Source organism: Pleurodeles waltl, chromosome 4_1 (genome assembly GCF_031143425.1).
Source record: "Pleurodeles waltl isolate 20211129_DDA chromosome 4_1, aPleWal1.hap1.20221129, whole genome shotgun sequence".
Lineage (NCBI taxonomy): Eukaryota > Metazoa > Chordata > Amphibia > Caudata > Salamandridae > Pleurodeles > Pleurodeles waltl.
Window position 1 is genome coordinate 983,187,986 of NC_090442.1, and position 17,720 is coordinate 983,205,705.

The 17,720-nt window shown below is 43.7% G+C and overlaps 1 protein-coding gene across 1 annotated transcript in view; it reads right to left on the reverse strand.

Moving 5' to 3' along the window:
• ABCD2 (ATP binding cassette subfamily D member 2) overlaps nucleotides 1–17,720 on the reverse strand; it is a 238,479-nt gene that overhangs the window by 41,599 nt on the left and 179,160 nt on the right. Inside the window, exon 7 of the mRNA XM_069229758.1 lies at nucleotides 14,360–14,505. Coding sequence (XP_069085859.1) covers nucleotides 14,360–14,505 — 146 coding nt within the window. The remainder of the gene's footprint in view (nucleotides 1–14,359; nucleotides 14,506–17,720) is intronic.

The following is a 17,720-nucleotide window of genomic DNA, read 5'->3' on the forward strand; positions in this document are numbered from 1 at the left end:
TGATGTAGCAGCTGATCATAAGCAAATGCGTGATGGTCTTTTTGTTTTCTCACAGGTGGCTGATGCAATCAGGCTTTTAATGAAATTACGTATTGTGGCAGTCCGTTTGCAAGAAGAGAAAGGGGCTGCGGACGCAGTTGCACGAGCATCTCAGACCGAAGGGGCGCAAGCTTCCATCTTTGAAACAGATAAGATTATGATAGTTCACGCGAAACCAATGCGGGAGGCCGCGCCTTTGTATGTTCCTCCTAAAGGATTGGGTACAAATGATGATAAAACTTCTGTTGATGCTAAGGGTTATTTTATTTATAATTGGGTGTATACTCCTTGGAATAGGGCAGATGTAATGGCACTTAAAACAGCATTACCTGACCCGCGGAAAAATCCAGCCGCCTTTTATGAGGAAGTTGAGGGAGCAATTAGTTCTTGTACTATGACTTTGGACACCTTGATTCTTTTGTTTTACCTGAAGGTGTGGCTCTCATACAATATGTTGATGATATTTTGTTGGCAGCTGATACCCCGGAGCAATGTGAAAAGTGCACTTTGTCCTTACTTTCTTTTCTTGCTTCACACCATCATAAAGTGTCACGAAAGAAATTGCAATATTGTAGACCAAAGGTAACCTATTTAGGTCACCTTTTGTCTAAGGAGGGCCGTGCACTTACATCAGATCGTATTCAAGCAATTTTAGACACACCAGTACCCTCTACTCAGAAAGATGTTCGTGCATTCCTTGGTCTTACTTCTTTTTGTAGGCAATGGATATTAGGGTTTTCACACATTGCCAAACCTTTGCTAGCACTTTTTACTAAAGATACTCCAATGCCCCTCCCATGGACAGATGAATGTGAGACTGCTTTCCGGCAGCTGCGACAAGCCCTTTGTTCTGCACCAGTGTTAGGTACTCCAGATTACATGAAGCCTTTTGCACTTTACGTACACGAGAAAGATGGATGTGCATTGTCAGTTTTAGTACAGACACATGGCAATAAGCAGCGTCCCTGTGCATATTTTTCAGCAGTACTTGATCCTGTCGCTCGAGCGTTGCCTGGGTGTTTTCGTTCAGTTGCCGCAACAGCTGTCTCAATACGTCAGAGTGAAGGGATAGTTTTGTCACATAAGCTGTTGGTGCTAGTACCCCATGCGGTTGATGCTCTTTTAAATCAAACAAAGACACAACATTTAACTAGCGCCCGTATGACAGGTTATGAGTTGACATTGTTGGCTCCTCACATTACACTGAAGAGATGTGCGACACTAAATCCAGCTACTTTGTTGCCATATCCGGTGACTCAGCCTCAGTCACAAGAAACACATGATTGGATATTCCTTACCGAAGAACAGACAAAGGGTCGTGTTGATTTACAAGATACGCCCCTTTTAGATGTAGACGGGGAACTGTGGGTTGATGGGTCTTGTTTGAAGTTGCCAGATGGTACGACCTCAGCTGCATATGCAATCACCACAATACACACGGTAGTGGAGACAGCTCGTATACCACAGAAGTCAGCTCAAGTAGCTGAACTAATAGCTTTGACACAAGCATGTGAGCTTAGTACTGATTTAAGTGTGAACATTTACACAGACAGCCGCTATGCTTTTGGAGTGGCTCATGATTTTGGTTTGCTTTGGAAGGAGAGAGGTTTTCTCACATCCCACGGGATGCAGATAATGCACGGAGAATTAGTGCATAACCTCTTGACTGCATTGGCATATCCAAATAAACTAGCTATTGTGAAATGTAGTGCACATAAGAAAGTGACCGATAAGATAGGGCAAGGTAATGCTCTTGCAGACCGTGTAGCACGTGAGACTGTGATGCAGCGAAGTACTACTTCTATGTATGTAGTGAAGTCACAAGCTGAACGTTGGCATAATGCTAGACAAGACGTATTAGATATACAGAAATCTGCTTCTGTGAAAGAACGTGAGCAATGGTCTAAAGATGGAGAATTGGATGATGAGGGCTGTTGGCGGAATAAGCAGATGGATAAATGGAAATTGCCTATAGCTTTTGTACAACCTATGGTTCAGATGGCACATGGGCTGGCACATGTTGGAGCTTCAACAATAACGAAGTTGCTTACGCAAGTTTGGGAGCATCCAGAAATTTCCAGTACAGCTAAGAGAGTAGTACAGTCTTGTTTGATCTGCTTACAATACAATCCTGGAAAAGGGACACGTACTCCTGCAGTAGGGTTTTCTTCACCAACTGCACCTTTTGAAGTTCTACAAATGGATTATATTCAGCTTGAACGCTGCAACAATTTAAAGTATGTCTTGGTGGTGGTTTGTGCCTTCAGTAAATGGATAGAGGCGTACACCACAAAGGATAATACTGCCATTACCACAGCGAAGGTGCTTTTGAAAGAATTTTTCCCTAGGTTTGGTGTTTGCAGACTTTTATGGAGTGATAACAGACCTCATTTTGTTGGGGAAGTTATTAAGTATGTCCTGAAAGGATTAGGGATCAAACAGAAGTTCCATGCGGTTTTCCACCCACAATCAGCAGGGTTGGTGGAAAGGTATAATGCTACATTGAAGCTGAAATTAGCGAAGATACAGGCTTCCACATCCTTAACTTGGCCAGATGCATTACCATTGGCATTATTGTCTATTAGGTCAGTGCCACACTCCCGACTTGGCCTTAGCCCCTATGAAGTAGTATTTGGGAGACCAATGAATATTTGGGGAGTTCCTAAACCAAAATCTGTATATGATGTACCTTGTGTCCTGATGAATGATTATTTGGCACAGTTAACCGACAATTTGGTTTCGATTCATCAACAGGTTTGAGAAGCACTTCCTGACAGATCTACAGGTGAAGGCCATGAACTCCGACCTGGTGACCAGGTGATGATTAAGTCTTTTGAAAGATCAAGCAGCTAGGAAACAAGGTGGCGAGGCCCAAAACAGGTGCTCCTTGTGACAAGGACAGCAGTTCGAGTGACGAACCGAAAGAATTGGGTCCATAATACTCACTGCAAGAGAGTGCTACCTACCTTAGTGGAACCTGCTGTGCTGACCGATCATCGAGAGATTTTGACTACGGAGAAAGGCCGTGCTATATCACCTGACGAATCTGCAGAGGTCTTCCCGGACCATACGACTTCTGGAGTGTCGCGATATAATTTGAGACCAAGGAAAGAATCTGAAAATTGTTTTGAAAAGACTGGTTGAGCTACCGCCCTGGGTTAGTGAAACGGAGAGCCAATGTGGCAAGGGGGGTGGATCAGCCGTGCATTAGAGTAGTGACACCCGTCTTGGCCCGTGGTGAAGAAATCAGCGGCTGCCCAGGGATAAGAGCTCCAACAATTGTTTTTAATTCATTTCTGAAAGGGTCGATTATCACTGTTGCTAAAATGAATAACAAATTGATCATTAGTATTATGGGGTTTGTTGTTGTTTTGGTGGTTACAGCAACAATCACCTGGTTTATTGAAAAGAAGTCTCCTGCTCGTGAGATTTTTGTTGCCACTACTCCAGTACCAGAGGATCACTATTACTTTACGCTTCCCTATCAGGAGCAGAAGCAACGTCAATCGTATTTCAATAATACTTTCATTCAGATGTTGCATCATACTCATAATGCTACAAATACTACTAACTGTTGGGTATGTGGAATGATACCTGCGCATCAAAAGAAAGGAGGAACACCTTTCATTCCTCTTCCTTTTTCACACAATGGTTCTTGTCAAGCTTGGTACATGCTTTTGTTTGCATCTGGAAAACGTACGGAGGGCGGACTTCTTTTTCGCCTTAATAAAGTATGCTACCAAGACAAAGATGGGTATCCCCAAGCTAAAGAAACTAAATGGGAATCGGAAGAGTATCAACCGGACAATGTTTCAATACCATATGTCTTCACAAATATACGAGACTCTGACAAGAAAGAACAATTTGTGATTTCTGTTACAAAAACTAAAGCAGATTTATGTATACGAAGCATTGGACGAATTCCAGTAGGAATAAGCGATTGTACCTTGATTTTAACTATTGAGAGTGTAAATAATAGTAGTTTTACAGCTTCACATAATACATATTTTGTTTGTGGTAACTATGGATATTACCAACTACCTGTTGGAAGGTCCTGTGTGTAATAATTGCAATATTTTTTACATGCTGTATCTGTATTCAGTGTGGTCCAATGTTCTGCTCCATGTGTATTACTGCTTGTATGCCTACCAAAAAAAATATTACAGAAATGAAGGCACAACATATGTTAGATAAGGAAATAGCTGAAATGATGAGCATAAATATACAAGATGAATATTTAGATTATCCCAGAAAGACAAATGTCTTCAGCTAATGCTGAAAGGGTCGTCTGTTGTAATTTAGCAGTGATTAGATTAAGCATTAGCAGAAGACATCTTGTATTTAGTAACTATTGTGAACATTTTGCGGAATCCATTTTGTATTCATGGCAGCCATTTTCTCTGCTACATGCTGCCATGTGCTCACCATGTGCTCTGTCCTACCTTTCTGTTAACTGCTCTTGAAATCTGCCTAGTGACAAGTTATATTTAGCATCTCTTACTTTCGCACATGCTCAGTAAGGTCTGCAGCTGTTAGTCCTTGGAAACTGTTAGCTCCTCCTACCTGTCGACTGTGCATTTTCCACATTGTACCATCTCCTTTTAGCCCCTGTATGGGTATAAAAGGACCATGCTCTCTCAGTTCAGTGTGCTACTTCAGACATTACCCAAGGGTGCTGTCTGAACTGTAGTACCACCTCATGAGGTTAATAAACTTTTGTCTTTTATTCCAGTTTCTGTGCCAACTTCTTCCTACATGGTCTGAGGACTTTGTGCAGAGAAAGGTGAACCCCTCAACAATATAGTAAAGCACTTAACTAATTGTTATAGTTACTTTGAGAAAAACAAAAAGGTGAATGCTTGATTTGAGCTCAGTCACTGGTAATTATTTTGGGCAAAGCTACAGTACATTTTTCGCTCACCATTATGTATCTATATATTTATTACTTTACTCGTATTGAAGAAAGAAAGAAAGAAAGAAAGAAAGAAAGAAAGAAAGAAAGAAAGAAAGAAAGAAAGAAAGAAAGATAGAAAGGAAGAAAGGAAGAAAGAAAGAAAAAGCCTTCAACTCCTCCAATGCAGTACTCAATGTCTCATCCTATACCTCTCTCAATATATCTTTAACCTCCGCTCTCTGACTCATCATAAACCTCATTTTACTACTATGATCTCTAAAATAACACTTCCTTGATTCTTCACTCCTGTATCCCTTCTTTGTCTCATCCGAAACCTCAGTGATGTAGAGTGGAGTACATTGTCGTACAGTGGAGTGGAATAAAATGGAATAGATTCCCATAGAATGGAGTTGCACATAGTGTCATGGAGGGAGCAGAGTGTCATAGAGTGGAGTAGAGTAATGGAGCACAGAGTGCAGTAGAGTGTCCTGGAATGGCATGGAGTGTCATAGAGTGGAGTTGTGTAGAGAGGAGTAGAATGTCATCAAGTGGAGTGCAGTGGAGTAGAGAAGGGTGGCGTAGAGTGGAATAAAGTGACGTGGAGTAGCATGGAAGGTGTTGCATGGAGTGTCGCAGAGTGGTACAGAGAGGAGTAGACTGTTGTAGAGTGGAGTGGCATAGACTGGGATAGAGTGTTGTAGATTAGAGTGTTGTAGAGTGGAATGTCATAGAGTGGAGTGTTGCAGAGTGTAGTGTCCTCGAGTGGAGTAGAGTGAAGCAGAGTGGAGTACAGTGGAGTGTCGTTGAGTGGAGTGGAGTGTCATAGAGCGAAGTGTCTTAGACAGGAGAGGAGTATAGCAGAGTGCCATAGAGTGGAGTGGCATACAGTGGAGTAGAGTGGAATGGAATGGTGTACAGTGGAGTAGTGGAGTAGTGGAGTGGAGTAGAGTGGACTAATGTGTCATAGAGTATAGTGGAGTAATGTTCCATGGAGTGTCATAGAGGGAGTTCTGTTGAGTGAAGAAAGTGGAGTAGAGTGTCATAGAGTGGCATAGGGAGGAGCAGAGTGTTGTATAGTGGAGTGGCATAGAGTGGAGTAGAAAGTCATAGAGTGAATACAGTATCATAGAGTGGAAAGGCGAAGAGTGGAGTATAGTGTCATAGAGTAGAGTGGAGGGGCGTAGAGTGAAGTAAGGTGGCATAGAGTGGCATAGATGGAGTTGCGTACAGTTGAGTAGAGTGGCGTAGAGTGGACTAGATTGTTGTAGAGTGGAGTGGCATAGATTGGAGTGACAAAGTGTTGTGGAGTGTTGTAACAGGAATGCTCCTCTGCTTAATGTGCATCACAGTCAGTTTTTAAAATACAAGCATCGTTCGTGTCACACTGAGTCGGAGGTGCAGGCTCGACGTTATATGTCTGCACTTGCGGAGCTGTCTCCGCGGACAATTAGAACATCTAAGGCATTGCATTCTGTGTGCTCAGACAGAGTGTACAGACTAGATGATATCAATGCTCACAAGAAACAGTACATTATCGAAAGAATAAAAGCCATGTAAAAGATTACCAACAGAAAGGAAATGGTAAGTTAAAAGGTTTATTTTAAAATGAAGATATTAAGAAGGCCCTAATGGGCTTTACCACAGAGTGTAGTTTAATGAAGTGTTGTAGATTGGAGTGGCATAGATTGAAGGAGAGTGTTGTAGAGTGGAGTGGCCTAGAGTGTCGTAGAGTGGAGTGGAATAGAGGGGCTTAGAGTGGCATAGTGGATTAGAGTGGAATGGTGTGTCATAGAGTAGAGTGGAGTAAAGTGGTGTGGAGTGGCGTAGAGAGTGTTGCATAGAATTGAGTACAGCAGAGTGTTGAAGAGTTGCATTGGGTGGGGTATAATGCTGTTGCGTGGTGTGGCATAGAGTGGGGTGGAGTTGTGTAGCGCAGAGTGGAGTAAAGTGTCATCAAGTGTAGTGTTGTAGGTTGGAGTGTTGTAAAGTGTCATACAATATCAGAGTGTTGTGGCATGGAGTGTTATGGCTTGCAGGGGCGTAAAGTGGAGGAGCAGAGAGTGGAGGGGTGTAGTGTAAAGTGGTGTGTCGTAGAGTGGCATAGAAAGGAGTGGCACAGAGTGAAGTGGTGTAGCATGGAGGGGCATGTCAGAGTAGAGTGTTGTGGAGTGGTGTCATAGAGGGGAGTTCAGTGTTTTTTTGTACAGTGGTGTACATAGGATGTCTTAGAGTGGGTTGGCACAGAGTGGAGCGGCATGTTGTATACTAGAATGAAGTGGTGTGTCATACAACAGAGTAACATGTCATAGAGTGGAGTGTGGTAGGATGGAGTGGCATGGCATGCAGTATGGTGGCATAGAGAAGGGGGGAATGGAGGAGCATAAAGTGGAGTAGAGTGTTGTAGAGAGGAGAGGTGTAGAGTGGAGTGGCGCAGTGTGAAGCATGCATGGCATGGTACTGCACTTCCATTACAGACAACACATTTTGAATTCAAATTACCATTAAGTTTGCGCAGGCATACAGTTTTACTGGCAAAAGCATACAGCTCACAAACAATAGTGTGTGGAAATGTCATCACCTAGTGTATTGATTTGCTTGATTGTATTAAATATTTGTTACGACAACACTTCAAAATTTGAAAAAATTTGCTTCATTTGTGCTTTCCTAATTCAGATGTATTCTGAAATATCTGCATAGTTCATTTTGTTGTGTGCTAGAAAAAAAGCCTTACTTTCACAGCATGATTGTCACATGAATCCTCTCACTTTGAAGTCAGAGAAAGAAAAGTAAACACAAAGCTCCCTTGGAAGACAGAGCATGACATTTGAAATTTGTCTTTGAAGGCACAGCAAATGTGACAAGATAAGAACAAGTGTTAAAGGCCTGTTTACAGAAGGCAAGCACTTGTGGAAAACTACAGTAAACAGTTTCATACTGTTTCTGTCATTGGATATTAGTCTATTTTAATTAGCTATTAAACACAGTATGCCATATAATGATAACATGGAATACACATTCATATAAACGTTTTCCTAAATTAAATTATATTTATTTTCTTAGTTTGGTCTAAAAAATAGCATGTTTTTAAAATATACTGTCTGATTCTCAACACTACTGTGCACATACCAAGATGAATGCTTCTACTATCACCCGCATCCCAATCAGGTGCCTGTGCAAGGGGTGAACTTTCAAAATATATAGAATGGCAGAGTCCTGCTTCAAGTATGTCTTATGGACTAGGCTAAGAAGGCCACTTGATGTAAGTAGCTATTGGGAGCCAGCAAAGGCTGAAAGATACAGCTCTAATATGGTCTTATGAGTTCAGCTGGTATGTTTAGTGATACCTAAAGTTTGAAGGATACGTTTGAAGGTAAGCCCATGTGCACCGCACTGCATGGCAACTCGTGACATCACAAAAGTATTGATAAGGGTTTTTTATCAGTGATTGTCCTAGCCACATGCATCCTTTCCATCCCCAGAGCCACAGCAGAGTGTGAAGACGCATAACTATTATTCATTGTGTCTCCAAAAGCAAAGACAGAGAGTAGGGAGACAATCCCTTTCTCAAAGAATTAGGGCCCTCATTACAACCCTGGCAGATGGCGGTAATTTGGGGAAAGGTACTGCCAACAGGCTGGCAGTATCTTTTCCCGAATTATGACATTGGCGGATTGGCAGACAAGCCAAACTGCCAATGTACCACTCCGTCCACCAGGGTGGTAACGGGCGCTGGGCTGGAGACTTCGGTCTCCAGGCAGGCGGCCTTCACAATCCCACCCTCGGGTTATGACCCACCCTACCGTCATGGCTTTCTTGACAAACGTACCGCCAGGAAAACCATTTCGGTAGGCACTATCAGTGCCAGATAATTCCTTCCCTGGTACGGATAGGTGTCTCCCCCGCCACCCTCCCCAGAGTCCCCCATCAACCTCCCCCTCCCTCTCCATCTCCCGCCCACGCACATTTACACCCACCCTCGCACACATACACACTCATAAACACACACATACCCACATCCACCCACGCATGCACACATACAAACCCACACACCGCAACACACCGCAACACACACTAACATACATTGTCACACACACGCATTAACAACATACAACATACACGCACACACCACCCCTCACCCCCTCTCCTGTCGGAGAACCCGACTTACCTGCTTGCAGGGGGTCCTCTGGCAGGACCCTGGACGCAGTGCGGCTGCCAGCAGCAACATCCGCCAGCAAAACACCGCCAGGCCGTATCATGGCTCATGATACGGTAGGCGGTGTTTATTCCGCCAGCCTTCTGGCAGAATTCTGTCTACGGTCATAATGTGGTTGGGCGGCTGGTAGCCACGGCGACGGTATGTTGGCGGCCGACGCTGTGGCGGTGGGCGACATTTACCGCCAATGTCGTAATGAGGGCCTAAATGTAGAAATGGCTTCAGCTGAGATCCAATTTTAGGATGGGGATTTAACAGTTTGCAAGGCTTTACCGTTAACGTTATGGGCGTTTACTAACCTTACATGTCCTGTGGCTGGCAAGAAACCAGATCCCAAATTTCATTGGGAATTTGCATTCAAGATATGTACCTAAAACTAATGTATGTTGGGTCATCTCTTAGGGTTTAATGTTTGATTTGCATTAATTGTATTTTACTTTGCAAGAATAATTTAAGAGAAGATTTGTGCCTCAACACCACTGGGAGTTTATCCCACATTGTCCTTCCATTTTGAAAGTAGAGGGGTGATCTGTTAGTTCATATGTATTCGAGTCCTGGCCTAGGAGTGTGGCTGACAATCAATTGAAAACAATTTCTGATAGGAAATTTCATAGCATCATATATTCCAATACTTCACCCAATTTGTTTGGGTTTACCTAAACTACTGGAAGGAGAAAAAACAGAAATACAGCCATGTCCAGCGTAATTTGAGCATCCACATTTTCACCTAAATTCAATAAGTTACTTAGTTGAAATTTCACATTTAAAGATTCACTGCACCCACAGCAGGGTTTTAATACAAGCCCCTGCTGCCCCTGTGGTGCAGGTGGGCCCCATTTGTCAAGGGCCCCCAAATCCTTAAGAGAAGCCCAAAGGTTAATTAATATTTGTGAGATAAGGGAGACTCAAGGGTCCCTCTTCATATTAAGCAGGGGGGCATCTTTTGAAGTTATGCCACTGACCCTGAGAACTCTAGGTGCTCCACACATTTAGCAAGAATTGTAATGAGGAATGCAGGAAGGGAACTCGTACAGGTCCTGAATGATGTTGCATCCAATCATTGAATAGGAGCAGTGGTGTTCGCAATAAAATACTTTTTGGTGAAATAAACCTCCTCATATCCCATGCGATCAAAGCCCTCCATGGACGGAATCTTTCCAAAGGCTACTACAGTGACTGTGAGATGTCCTGAAAAAGAGGCACTGGCTGAGTCATGACTGACATGAGGAGACACTTTGGCATCTTAATAATAAAATCATTAACATCTTGTTGTATATTTGAGGTTTGTGCAACCATACCCCTCTCCAACAATAATTTCGTAATACTTAGACTGAAAACACAGTGATCACATTTGTGAAAGAAAAACAAGCTTCTGTACTGGGAGCAGAAATTCAAGACAGTTTTCATTAAGTACTATGCTATTCTTACTCGTTGATGGATGGCAAATGAGCAGTGGTATTGCATAACAACAAAATCTATGGTATTATAGTTTTTCATTGTGTTATACATGGTTGTAGAGAAACCTAGATGTGTAATGCAGACCTAATGTGTAAAAAAGGAATCAAAGACCTCTTGACACACCAGGAATGCGTGTAAAGATTTTCCTTGGAATCATGATATCATGATACACATGTACTTTGCTGAATGTTGGTGTGGGTAAAATTTAGATTTGTAGGAGCCACAGGCTCAGGTGTGTAGCCACAGAATCAGGGACTGCAAAACCCTAGGTGTGATGATGTTGAAGTGCCTCAAAAAGGCAAATATAAGTGCATAGAGTATTGTCATAGCCATCAAAATGCAGTGAAGAAGAACATTTTCAGATTCTTATTAATGTTGATTTCTGAATGACAACCACCTCTTTGAGGATCATCTTGTGCTGCCTTCCCAGCTTTGGTTGTCAGTAATAATGGTAGAATCACAGTAGTAAGAGCAGGTGCTTAAACAGCCCTTTCACTTATAACTTTACTGTGCTATTTCTCAAAACCTTTTGATAGGTGCCTTGATTAAGACAGAAGGGGCTGGAGGCTATAGCTTCCCATTCTACATATTCATAGTGGATGGTGGTTTGTGTCTCCCACTCACTGATGGTGATGTGTGTCTGTCGCGTATTGATGGTGATATAGCCACTGGATCACAGATCAGTCCTGTGCACTAGTAGGGTGCCCGGAACACCCACGTGTTTTGTCAATGTCCTCATCCTCAAAATATAGGGTTCACAGTTCCCTGGAAAATGTATGAATGCAAGCAATTTAGTCTTTCCTCAAACTGTTACAATAGTTCAGTATGCTATTGCACCGACTGAACAAATCGGTGGGTAACTTGATGGTCACAAGATAAAATCCCACCAAATCCACTACACCCATGGCAAAAATATGGCAGGACCACTGACTTAAATATTAACAATGCCTGTTATCATCAACACCTAAAGATGTAGCAGGTCACAAACCTTTATACGTAGGTATTCATTGTAATTATATCAAATTATTATTATTGCTGTAACTGTTTTGTTTTTCACATGGTTATGTTGTTTTAATAATACTAGTAAAAAAACTCAAACCAGTCACCTGTGTCGATAACACCCGAGAAGTAGATTCTAGCAGTAGGTGAGAGAATGCATTTTAAATTGTGACAACCCACATCCATATTCCTCTGGACCTCTGCCATCAATTCTGTAATATATTGCATTGAGAACTGCGCCTATGGAACTTTATTAACTAATGACCTACAACCTGATTATGACCTTGGCGGATGGGATACTCTGTCACAAATTGCCAGATATCTCGCCTGCTATATTACAAGTTCTATTATATCCTATGGAACTTGTAAAACGGCAGGCAGGATATTCGTCTTGTTTGTGACGGAGTATCCCATCCGACAAGGACGTAATCAGACCCCTAGTGTTGTTTCCTCCATGAGTTAAGGTGTGAAAGGATCTTCATCACAGTTACATGATGCTAATTAGTGATACAATTGCTGCCTGGTCCACTTGCTATAGTTGAACAAAAGGAATAATGGTGTGAGATGCGATGAGGGACATGGGTATTGCTTTGAGTGCCTCACTTTGGAAAGCATAGGGCACATTTCGTTGGCATTAAGATCCCCATACGAGGGTCCTCTTACTCACAGAATTATCCAAGATCCTTTTCTGAATCACGCCTAAAATCCCTACAACAGGTGTTCCCAACCTATGGTTCGCGGCCCTCCAGGGGACAGTGACACATTCCCAGGTGATCCGCAGGCCCGGGCCAGTAGGAAGGCACTTCTGCAACTGGGGCCTCTCACAGAAACACCAGCGTGCATATTTTTATATTTATTACTTCTTCTGTGCAGCACTTTTAAAAGCTCTGTAAAGTTAATTGTACAACCAGCAGCTTTCGGGCATCAAGATAACTCTTTTGATTAATGCACCTGCTGGAGAGAGATTGGAGTTTTATCTAGTGGCAGCTTTGACTCACCTAGGGTAGCGCAGATGGGTAGTATGCCTGCTGTAAAGAAGGTGTATCAGGCAAAGAACAGTATTTATGTGCATAGCAGAGTGGTTACTGCTTTTGTTGCAGAGGTGCTTTTGTTACTGTGCAGTTCATAAGTTACAATCATAATCTAGCACAGTGAGCTATGAACTGCAGTCAAAGAACTGCATACAAACTGCATGGCACAAATGAGAAAGTTATGTTTTTTTCCAATCTTTCATTTTCCTTTTGCTGCTAAAAAGGTTTGCTTGCATAGAAATACCTTCTTATTATTAAAGTCAATGCTAACCACTCTGTTATGTTCTGAATCCTGAGTTTGTGGTTCTTCAGACGAAGCACACTTAGAAAATGCCTACCAGTGGGGATGCCATGTGAATCCTGCAAGCAGTCTTAGAAAATGCCTACTATTGTGGATGCCATGTGAATCCTACACCTTGTAGTCCCCTGTAAAGTGGTCCAACACCCTACACTGGTATGAGAGGTGCTATAAAAAATGAATTACATGTGACAGAGAGTCTATGGACACATGAGAGGCCCTTATTGTTTTACTTCCTTTCCCCACCACATATTTATGTGAAAAGTCTTTCTCAGATCTTATGTAACTAAAAACTAGAAACAGAAATTGCTTGGGGATGTGATATCTGACCTGAGGATTCAACTTTCGTAAATAAAACTAAACATTGAAAAGTTAGTCTTTGAGCTGCAGTGCCAACATTCCCATTGACAGTTTTCTATTTTTGCATGTTTTTTCAATATAAAATAATTATATCTTTAGTAGTACAAGTATTTGTTTGGTGTGTACTTGTTTGTGTATTTTTTGCAAATTACTGTTAATGTATGTAAGTTAAATCGTACAAATTGCTTGGGGGTCACCAGCATCCAGTAGTGATTCAGTGGGGGTCCTCAGGAGTCAAACGGTTCAGAACCATTGCCCTACAACAAACCTACTGGAAATAAATAGATGAAAAGTACCCCGTAGAAAGTCTCCTACATCCACTAAAATGCAGTGAACCTCATGCAAATGTCAACTATCTCTCAAACATTAGGGCCCATACACCATCTTATGCCTTGGTATTATCACTGAGTTACTGAGAAAAATCTTCAGCACTCAATCTTTCTAGGAATAAGCATCTGTAATATGATGGCTGTGAAGACGTTGGTTTCCTTTGCCTTTATACATTTGTGATAAAAGTATTTAGCATGGACCATGGAACAGGAAGAATCCCAATCTACAGACTTATAACAAACTTGTACATTTTAGCAAATCAACATTGAGAGGCAAAATGTATTTGCTTGACGTGTCAGTGGTGTCAGTGATACTTTAAATAAAACACCCTTTTCTGGATTCCGCCTTTTTTAATTCTTCAGATTATTTTTAGGTGGGCTTAGTTAAATCAATTTTCATTTTTCTTTAAGCTAGGCAGACCACCTAATGCAGGTACATATATTTTGATTCTAATATCTTTAACAAGCTGCCACTCCTGCAACATAATCAGGCCATTATTGGGAGTTGGCTTCAACCTCTCACAAACATATTTGAAACCCGTATAAGTAATTTCACTTGTTTACAATTCAATTGTCTTATTTACTATGCTGCGATTTTGCTTTGCTGATAAAAAAATGAATTCTGTTATTTTATATATTTTCCAGTGCTTTGATATGTTTATGGACTCATAGAAATTAATCTGAAATAAGCATTTACTTATATATTTATTACAGAGTTTAAACAAAGCAAGAGTTTACCTCCTTCTCTTTGCACTATGTGGTTTAGGTGTACAATGTGTAGAATGGACTCCAAATCCAGATCGCGGCACCCTTTCTCGTGCATGTCATCTAGTGAGTCCGGATATATGACTTGATCCCGAAGGGTTCCAATGGACATGTAGGGCCTGGAAGCCAATGCAAACACAATTATGAGACTCTGAATTGAAAGTACAAGATAATACTGCACATCTTCATGGTGAGTACTGACACTCCCTATTGAACAATGCCTTAATACATTGGGTAAATCAAACTCCAGTGGGGCTCTCCACTAGTTCCAGAAAATGTGGTCACTGCTGAAGGTTGTATTTCCCATCAACTTAGCACAATTAGTTTTGACAGAGTTACAAGCTGGCTCCCTACTTCCACTCTGAGATCACACATGCTTTTCTCAGAATCATGGGGCCTCCAGAGCAGCGCCACTTTTCTTGCGCCCCTTAGCTCCCCCCTTACTCCATGTGTGCACCGTATCTATGATACGGCGCATCATGGTGGTATTTAGGGGCACTAGCTTCAAAACTTTTGACGGCTTTGCAGGATTAATGTCAAACATTTTGATGCTAATCCTTCAAAGCCTATTGAGGCCTATTATATTTAATAGTGTACCTCCTTTTAACGCCTGCAGAGAAGGCGCTAAAAGTGCAGAAAAAAGTACGCCAAGAAATCTTTTAGATTTCTTTGCGCCATTTGTCCGCCCCCACCTAACTGGGGAACACCCCCTTTGCATACATTATGCCTGCTGCAGCAAAGGGTTACAAAGTGGCACAATGCATGCATTGTACCACTTTGTAAATTTGGCGTGGCAATTTTGGCCTCGTTTGTGCCACATTAGCATTAAAAAAATGACCCTAATAAGGCGCAAGGAGGCTCTAGGCTCTCTTAAATCTGCCTCATAGTCTTTTCTTACTCTTTCTGCTTCCCCTTTCTATGTGGCCTCCGTAAGTGGAAATATGCTCCAAGATGGAGTCTAGCCACACTCAGCCAGCTAATCCATTCTTTCAGTACTTAGTGGGGTTAATACTTGACAAATACAAAGTGAACCTAATGGTCTTTACTCATGTTTTACACCACAATTTGAGGTGTACAAAATTAGCTGCTGTTCATCAGTATGGGTAGAAGTTGCAGACTTTTAAACTTGCAATTCGTGAAAAAGTTGTAAGTCACCATAAAATTATTTGTATTAAGAAGTATTTCTAGTTTTAATACTGAAATAACGGGGGCGTGGCCAACCAAGATGGCCGGCGGGAAGCGTCTCTAGTGCGCTCCACCATCCCGTAGCTCTCCTGCAGGGATCCTGAGTGCTGGACGCTAGCGCCCCCCCTGCAATGGCAAGTGGAGGTGCCCGGAAGACGCCGGCGGGCCTCCTCCTGATTTTCTCCCCTGTTGGAGCTCCGGGATTGGAGTGCGGGGTCAGGCCTGGTGGTTGGGGTGCGACTGCCCTCGTGCAGCGGGTTCGTATCAGCCTTTGTTGGCCGGCGCATCGGCCCATCGGCCTGGACCAGGTGACTGGAGTGCATGGGGGGGTTGATTGGGGCTATTCCCCCCCCCGGAGTCAGCAGTGAGGACGGCTAGAACAGGGGCAGGCATGGCTGCTGACCCACCCCGTAGCGGAACCTCGAGGTGGAGGAGGTGAGGGAGGGCTTGTGTGTCCCCCTCTCTGGACTGCCTGTAGGTGTGACGCTCTTCACATCCACAGAAGTCTAATACTGCGAGATAGTGGGCCACGGGATGGGAGTGAAGGTGGTCTGGGGCTTGGGTTTGGTGCACTCCTCTGCAGGGCCTTCTGGCAACCAGTGACTAGGGAGGCCACAATGGGGCCCGATGGATGGTTCTGCAACCATGGGGAGGTGTTAGTTTTTCCTACCTCTGGAGTGTGTGCAGAGGCGTAGAGGACTTGGATCCGTGCTCCTGCGCGTAGTGTGCACGCCTGACCCACTCTGGGCTGAAGGGGTCGGCACGGCGGCGCAGGCAACTGGGGGCCTCTACGGTGGACACTTGGACTAAACAGTGGATTTCCAGTGCCCTGGTGGTAACATATCCTATTATCCTCCTGTGGAGGTAAGATGGGGTGACATCGGCAGTCTGCGCCATCACAGGGAACACAATGGAGCAATATACTACCCCTACTCCGCAGCCACAGAGACAGACTCACACAAGAGGGTCGGGTGAAGCATTGGAGGCGCCGGCCACAGCGGGGGAGCCAAGCGCGCTGAGCTGTTAGCTGCCATTCATGGCGCAAGAGTGGCTCTGGAGGGGAAAATAGAAACATGGCTGTGGAGGTGAACCTTTTGCGGGCTGACCTCCACAAGGTATCTGATAAGGTCAAGGTGGCCGAGGGGTCTATCGTGGACTTGCAAACAGAGGTGGGCACGCTGCGCACGTAGATGGCTCGGGTCACATCAACTGCTGGTCCATTAGAGGGGCGACTGGAGGATGCCGAGGGCAGATCACGACGGAACAACGTGTGCCTCCTTGGATTCCCGGAGTGCACGGAGGGCTCCAAGTTGGAAAGCTTTGTTGAACAATGGATCAGAGAATTATTGCAGCAGGAGGGGTTGCCCAGGGTGTTTGTGGTGGAGCGCGCTCACAGGGCTTTGGCTGCTCCTCCTCGGCCTGAGGCGCCGCTGAGGGCCATCATTGCACGCCTACTGAATTATAAAGACAGGGACAGTATCCTACAGACCGCCCATGAGACTGATATTGCTGTCTTTGGGAACTGCAAGATTTCCATCTTCCCAGACTATACGAATAAGGTCCAGTGTTCCCGCAAAGGGTTTCTGGAGGTAAAGGCCAAGCTTCGTGCCATGAACATCAGATACATGTTGTTGTATCCGGCATATCTGAAGGTGATTTCTGGAGGTAAAACACAATTCTTTGAGCATCCTGAGGATGTCCGGAAGTGGCTAGAGATGTGGGATAAGTTTGGCTCGAGTCCTTCTGGGCGGTCTAGATTCGGTTCGGCTCGCACTTCTGGAGTGGATGGTTTGGACTGGAGGAGGCGTGGAGATGGCCCATCACGGGTCTCTGCACAGTGATGTGATGACTCTGACTCTATCAGCAGATTTGAAATCCAGCAGGATGGTACTATGGCGATAGTGGATCCTGAGCAGGCTGTTGAACTTGCTGGCCCGTTGGACATGGAGGCTGGGCTGCTATCTGTTGATTCTTGACTATGTGGGTCCTTGGGAGATACTGTTTGTGCGGCTCGACCGGGGGCCCTGTCATTGGCCTGTGGGCACCACCCTGCATGATTAGGAGTATGAACTCTTACGGAAGATGTTTAAAGGGGCTTCATATGTCTGTGTAGTATATGGTTGAAGGGCAGAAATGTTTATCCTAGATA